Source organism: Protobothrops mucrosquamatus, unplaced genomic scaffold (assembly GCF_001527695.2).
Source record: "Protobothrops mucrosquamatus isolate PMUCROS unplaced genomic scaffold, P.Mucros_1.0 scaffold4619, whole genome shotgun sequence".
In the NCBI taxonomy this organism is placed as follows: domain Eukaryota; kingdom Metazoa; phylum Chordata; class Lepidosauria; order Squamata; family Viperidae; genus Protobothrops; species Protobothrops mucrosquamatus.
The window spans coordinates 38,877-46,473 of record NW_015390521.1 but is presented as its reverse complement, the minus strand read 5'-3'; the positions used below and the strand labels follow the sequence as shown (position 1 = coordinate 46,473).

The window sequence follows — 7,597 nt, the reverse complement described above, 5'->3', positions numbered from 1 at the left end:
CTTCTTCTTCTTCTTCCTCCTCCTCCTCCTCCTCCTCCTCCTCCTCCTCCTTCTTCCTCTTCTCCTTCTTCCTTCTCTTCTTCTTCTTCTTCTTCTTCTTCTTCTTCTTCTTCTTCTTCTTCTTCTTCTTCTTCTTCTTCTTCTTCTTCTTCTTCTTCTTCTTCTTCTTCTTCTTCTTCTTCTTCTTCTTCTTCAGCAGGTCATTTCTGCCTGGTGCCTGCCAGGCATCCATTGCCCAATGGCGTTGCTTCCAATGCCCAAAGGGAGTGCCACCCTTGTCTCTGTATGAGTCCGTGTTCAGGCTTTGTTTCCCACCAGTTTCAGCTGCCTCCCTCCTTCCTTGCTGTAGCTGCACGCAACGAAAGAGAAAATCCTGCTTCCCTTCTTATGCTCTCGTTTCTCAACCTCAGCCCGTTTCAGAGCTACACGCGTGTGTACATGGAGGGAAGCGTGTAGTGGGGTGTCCCAGGTGCCTATTGTATTGGATCCCCTGCTGAATTTGTACGTTTGCCCACTGACAAAGAAAGGATCAGTGCTCTTCAACATCTTCATCAAGGATTTAGGACGAGGGGATAGATGGGGAACTCATCAAATTTGCAGACGACCCCAAGCTGGCAGGAATAGCCAACACTCCAGAAGACAGGCTTAGGATACAGGAGGACCTGGACAGACTTGAACACTGGGCGCTATCTAACAAAATGAAATTCAAGGGTGGAAAAAGTAAGGTTCTACATTTAGGCAAGAAAAACCAAGTGTACAGGTATAGTATAGGTGGTACCTTGCTGAATAGTAGTAACTGTGAGAGGGACCTCGGAGTCCTAGTGGACAATCATTTAAATAGGAGCCAGCCGTGTGCTGCAGCTGCCAAAAAGGCCAACACAGTGCTGGGCTGCATGAACAGAGGGATAGAATCAAGATCACGTCAAGTGTTAATACCGCTTTACAATGCCTTGGTAAGGCCACACTTGGAATACGACATCCAGTTTTGGTCACCACGATGTAAAAAAGATGCTGAGACTCTCGGGGTTGGACTAGATGACCTCCAATGTACCTTCCAACTCTATTGTTGTTCTTGTATTCAAGATGTGCGGGCCCCACCCCCAGCATGGCTGGCTGGGGAATTCTGGGAATTGAAGTCCACACATATCCCAATTAAAAAGTGTCTCTTAATTCCTGCTGAGTTGTGTAACGGAGTTACAGTTGGAACCACTGTTTCTGCTGTAGCAAGAGAATTTATAAAATATGTTGAGTTGAGCTGCTAGGCAATGATCCTCTGAAACCAATTTTGTTTTGCGTGTAACTCTTTCTGTTTAAAAAAATATGAAATTCCTTTTCTGTGTGTGGGGGATTGGAGGAGAAATTCTGATTGATCAATTAGTAGTAGTAGTAGTAGTAGTAGTAGTAGTAGTAGTAGTAGTAGTAGTAGTAGTAATAATAATAATAATAATAATAATAATAATAATAATAATAATAATAATAATAATAATAATAATAATAATAATAATAAAGTTGGAAGGGACCTTGGAGGTCATCAACCCCTTGCTCAGGCAGGAAACCCTACACCCATTTCAGACAAATGGCTGTCCAGTCTCTTCTTAAAAACCTCCAGTGATGGAGCACCCACAACTTCTGGAGGCAGGTTGTTCCACTGGTTAATTGTTCTAACTGTCAGGAAGTTTCTCCTTAATTCTAGGTTGCTTCTCTCCTTGATGAGTTTCCACCCGTTGCTTCTTGTCCTGCCTTCAGGCGCTTTGGAGAATAGCTTGACTCCCTCTTCTTTTGGGGCAGCCCCTGAGATATTGGAACACTGCTATATATTTTCATAGGTTGCCACCTTCTTTTTTTTTAGAGGGCTCATCTACGTAGCGTGTGTGTGTGTGTGTGTGTGTGTTTCTGCTTGCTTTAATGGTCTGTTGTTACCTAATCATTTATGCTCTTTCCTCCCCCCCCCCATTCCACCACCCCCATCTTCCCCTTGGCTTGAAGGATGGCAACTCGGCGTGCGATAAAAGCGGTCTTGGTGGATCTGAGTGGCACGCTTCATATAGAAGACTCCGCTGTGCCAGGAGCCCAAGAAGCTCTTAAAAAGCAAGTTATTTCCTCCAAGTTTTATTGAAGGACGGGTGGGGAAAGAGGCAATTGTACAAGTTCCATTTCTTAGCTGACAAGATGCTTTTGCAGGCAGGGGTGTCGCTTCCACCAAGGACCCCACAGTCCTCCTCCTCCTCCTCCTCCTCCCTTCTAGCACTGATTATGTTGCCTAGTTAGGTAATAAAATGTCTGCAAGAAAACCGCCAAGCTCAGAGAGCTCCAAGGACCCCACAGTCTCCCTCCTCCTCCTCCTCCTCCATCTCCTCCTCCTCCATCATTCCACAAACCCTACTTCCTTCTAGCAGTGATGACGTTATCTAGTTTGGGTCATGAAAGGTCTGCAAGAAAACATGCAAGCTCAGAGAGCACCATGGACCCCACAGTCCCCCTTCTCCTTCTCCTCCTCCTCTTCCTCCTCCTCCTCCCTTCCATTCCACTCCACAAGACCATTCCCCTCTAGAACGGATGACGTTATCTAGTTCGGGTCATGAAACGTCTGCAAGAAAACAACCCAGCACAGAGAGCACCAAGGACCCCCTCATTTCAACCCTGAGCTACGAATATTCTCCTCCTTTGGCATTTGGCACACTGCAGAGAGAAGAGAGGGGTGGCTACACAGGGAGGACAGGATGTCGGCCATGTTGGGAAAAAGGACAGGCAGAAAGTTCTTCCCGGCCCAAACAAAGGATCCTGCCACAGGTCACCCGGTTCGTTTGGCATGCCTAGTTTTTAGTACTTGTCGCGCCTCCGGGAACCAATGAATGTCGAGTACCGAGCTACCCCCCTGTAGTAAGATTCCACATACAGTAGTACCTCTGTGCTCCAAATGCCACCAGCTTCTCTGTCTCTCCCGGCTAGGTTGCGTTCTGCTCCCGTCGCCATCCGATTTGTGACAAACACAACCAAAGAGTGCAAGCAAGACTTGCTGGGCAGGCTGAAGAAACTCGAGTTTGACATTAAGGAGGACGAGATCTTCACCTCTCTGACGGCGGCCCGGAATTTGTTGGAGCAGAAAAAAGTCCGTCCTTTGCTGATGGTGGAAGAAAATGCTTTGCGCGATTTTGCAGGTATCTGTTCTGTCCCCGTCTGACACACACACCCAAACAGCCAGCCGAGGGTTAAATAACTTCTCCACACTCCAATCCACAGATAAGAAAACTTGGCAGCAGCTCCGTAGCTGCCTGCCAAGACTTTTACTCAGAGAACAAAAAACAATACACACAGTTTGAAATTCAAGCCACAGCAAACTACTTCGCCAGAGATTCAGCTTTGTCCGTCACAGAGGTCCAAATGGCCACCACCTCCCTTTTATAGCCTGTGGGGTGTGGTCCAGTGACTCAGCTTAATCTCTGGCACGCCTCCTTTTCTGCTGCGCACGCTTGTCGCTCCTACGCTGGCGTGGATCCAGCCACAACTTCTCTTCCTCACTATCCGAAACACCTGGCTCCTGGTCAATCTCTTCTCCGTCGGGAGACACCTGAGGCATTGCCAAAGAGGAGGGTCCTGGAGAGCGAGGCCTGGCCATCTCCTCTCCTTCATGTTCGGAGCCTTCTTCCTCTGATAAGAGGGGCTCACAAGACGGAGACACAACAGTATCCTGATCAAACCTTGCTTACCTAATGATAGAATGACACGTACACACACAGACAAAAGAGGCATGGACGATTTAACACCGCTGCTGTCCTATACAAGTAAGTCCTCCACTTACGACAACGGTGGAGCCCAAAACTGAGGTTGCTAAGTGAGAAATTGGTAACGTGAGCTTTGCCCCCTTGGTTAAGGGGATCCCGGAAGTTGTGTCAATTAGGCCACATGGTTGTTAAGTGAATCCGGATTTCCCCCGTTGACTTTGCTGGTCAGGGGGTCGCAAAAGGGGATCGCACGACCTCCCCCCCCGGGACGCTGCCACCGTCGTAAATGTGAGTCCGTTGCCAAGCAGCCGAGTGGAAATCACGTGACCGTAGGGGAGGGAAATGCTGTGACCGTCGTAAGTGTGAAAAACGGTCACAAGTCACCTTTTTTCAGTGTGGTTGTAACTTTGAAGGATCACTAAGAAAATTGTTGTAAGGCGAGGACTGCCTGGAATGGGAGCCAGTTTAAGGCCGCAGGCTGGTGGCCAGGAAGGGCGCTGTGAGTTCTAATCCTACCTTAAATTCGAAACCAGCTGGGCATCAGGTGCCAAGCACCCGACTTTTGATCACATGACCAGGATGCTGTGTGAAAACCGGTCCTAAGTCACTGTTTCCAGTGCCATAACTTTGAACAGTCACTAAACGAACAGTTGTTGGATTAGATTAGATTAGATTAGATTACCTTTATTGTCATTTTTTCCTGTGAGCACAACGGCACCCATTAAAAATGAAATTTAGTTGCCCGCTCTCACAGTGAACACATACATGACACACACCTAAACATACTATATACCAATGGTGGCGAACCTATGGCACGGGTGCCAGAAGCGGCACTCAGAGCCCTCTCTGTGGGCACGCATGTCGTAATCCCAGTCCTAGGTCTTCAGCTGGGTTTTATAAAACTTTTTCGCTTTAGGCCTCTGCCACCATGTGCAAAAAAAAAAAAAAGGTTCAGTCAGTCAATTTCAACTTCTTGTGGGGAAAGAAAGATCTTGCAAAGTTGGAATTGATTGTTTGAACTTTTTAGTCCCACCCAGTCTGCCGTTACCATCGCAGCCACGCCCACCCAATGGGCTAAGCCCACCCAGCACCCAACTATATGGAAGTGGGTTTTGGGTTGCAGTTTGGGCACTCGGTCTCTAAAAGGTTCGCCATCACTGTTATATACAACATATACATACTATATACAACGTATGTATAGACCTACACCCCTACATATACATAACATATGAATATTAAACACTGTCCATCTTGAATACATAATAGAAGGAGGAAGCTTGAGAGTTCACAAGGTTTATACTGTGTGGAACGAAACTGTAGCTGAATCTGGATGTTCTGCTTCCGATATCACGGAGCCCCCCCCCTCCCAGAAGGTAACAAGGAAAACAGGTCATGAAGAGGGTGTGTAGCATCCAAGACAATCTTGTGGACCCTGCTCAAGCAGCGCTTATGTGCCATGTCCTGGATGGGAGGGAGGGAACTGCCAATGATCTTTTCTGCCGTCCTCACCACTCTCTGCACCACCTTCCTGTCTGAAGCAGGGATGCTTCCAAACCAGACTGTGATGCCGTATGACAGGATGCTCTCAATCGTCCCTCTGTAGAAAGTGGTGAGGACAGGGGAAGGAAGATGTGTTTTTCTCATGTGACACAGAAAATGCAGGCGCCACTGTGCCTGCTTCACCAGTGTCTCTATTGAGCGACCAAGCCAGCTTACTTGTTAACTCCACACCCAGGAATTTGATACTGGTAACCATCTCCAGTATCCAGGAGTTGAGGTCTCCTTGTGTTTCAGTGCTGAGACGATTGTTGTGCTCTAGGGAAAACTTAAAATAAGCTTTTTTCTGGCTGCTGCTTTGTTGCCTGCCTGGTGGATTTCAATTTCACACCAGATTTACGTATCTTGCTAAGTCTTCCAGCTTTGGCATATGTTGACAAACTAACTGCCTCCCGTTCCATCTGGCCCCAATCAGTGGATGACACCGAAGCATCTTAATGTAAGGGAGATTTTAAAAGTTTGCTCGTAAATCAGATTGTTCCCCATCTTTAGATCAATTCTGTGTCAAATCCCATTTGGGTCATGACTCTCCCCTTCTCTTCACCTAAAATGCTTTCTATGCATATCTTCGGCGTCCGGTAGTTTTAAGTACGATGAAAGATGTTTAAGCCCCTGTTAGTAACTACTATGGAATTATTCTTGGATAATCTTCGTTTAAGATAGCTTGCAGCCAGATGAGCGTAATCCATCCTTTGCTTAATGGACCCAGATGCTGCCAGGGAGTGTTGCAAAGTAAGTCAAGTAAATGCATAAAATCCACACGGGAATATTTCCGAATGATGCACTTTCGTTTTTGCATTTCATAAGGACACCTTTCAGATTCCTATTCTATTCTGTTCTATTCTGTTCTGTTCTATTCTGTTCTATTCTGTTCTGTTCTGTTCTATTCGTTTTTGCATTTCATAAGGACACCTTTCAGATTCCTATTCTATTCTGTTCTATTCTATTCTGTTCTATTCGTTCTGTTCTATTCTGTTCTGTTCTATTCTATTCTGTTCTATTCTGTTCTGTTCTGTTCTATTTTCTATATTCTATTCTATATTCTATTCTATATTTCTATTCTATATTTCTATTCTATATTTCTATTCTATATTTCTATTCTATTCTATATTCTATTCTATATTTCTATTCTATTCTATATTTCTATTCTATTCTATATTTCTATTCTATTCTATTCTATTCTATGTTATTCTATATTTCTAGTCTATTCTAGTCTATTCTATTCTATATTTCTATTCTATATTTCTATTCTAATCTATTCTATATTTCTATTCTAATCTATTCTATTCTAATCTATTCTATTCTATATTTCTATTCTATATTTCTAGTCTATTCCATATTTCTGTTCTATATTTCTATTCTATGCTATGCTATTCTATTCTATATTTCTATTCTATATTTCTAGTCTATTCTATAATTCTATTCTATATTTCTATTCTAATCTATTCTATTCTAGTCTATTCTATATTTTTATTCTATATTTCTAGTCTATTCTATATTTCTGTTCTATATTTCTATTCTATGTTATTCTATTCTATATTTCTAGTCTATTCTATATTTCTAGTCTATTCTACTATTCATTCTATTCTATTATTTCTTCATGGAAAACAGGATGGGGCTTAACTTTTCTATCTGTGTTGGTTGTGAGTCGGACACCCCAAAACCATTTCATTAACCTCACGGTGTGAATTGTGGCAGAGGCCTTAAGTGTCGCATATTAATCCAGATCCGAAAAGGAGATGAGGAAGGCAGAGAATTTTCTTCAAAGTTAGGAAGTTACAGCCACGAGACGGCCAGTGAGAAAGATACCGGCAGCCATGTCCTGCTACATCTGAGTATAAATAGGATTCTTGCGTGATGACTTCCTTGGTGAATAGGATTTACTTGCAGACTTCCATTTAAAAAAGATAAGAAAAGGGTCTTTTAGGGCGGGCCAAGCCCCATTTTCATGTCAAAACGACTACCCAGATACCCCTGGAGTGTCCACAAGCAGAAGGTGTATGAATTATCCCAAATTCTGATTGGGTGTTTATGCTGAATCTCATCCATCTTCCTTACCTCACGTCCACCATCCCCGTTCTGTAGCAATTCTTTTCTGGAAATCTTTAACGCCTTTCTTGTTTAACTTTTACATAATAATTTAGTTCACCAGTTAGATAACGGTTTCTCATTATTATGGTTTACTCCAGCTGAGTCCAGTGCTGGGAACATCCAGCTGGACTAGAACTCACGGTCTCCAGGTAGTTGGACTAAAGTCGCCCAGCTAGCTATCGTGTCTAAGGTGGGACTAGAACTCACAATCTCCGGGTGATTCAGCA

General features: G+C 44.2%; 1 protein-coding gene across 1 annotated transcript in view; it reads left to right on the top strand.

Annotated features, from left to right (window-relative positions):
* HDHD2 (haloacid dehalogenase like hydrolase domain containing 2) overlaps window positions 1–7,597 on the top strand; it is a 16,766-nt gene that overhangs the window by 817 nt on the left and 8,352 nt on the right. The window contains exons 2-3 of the mRNA XM_015828525.1: window positions 1,987–2,088; window positions 2,950–3,158. Of these exons, the coding sequence (XP_015684011.1) occupies window positions 1,988–2,088; window positions 2,950–3,158 (310 nt within the window). The 5' untranslated portion in view covers window position 1,987. The remainder of the gene's footprint in view (window positions 1–1,986; window positions 2,089–2,949; window positions 3,159–7,597) is intronic.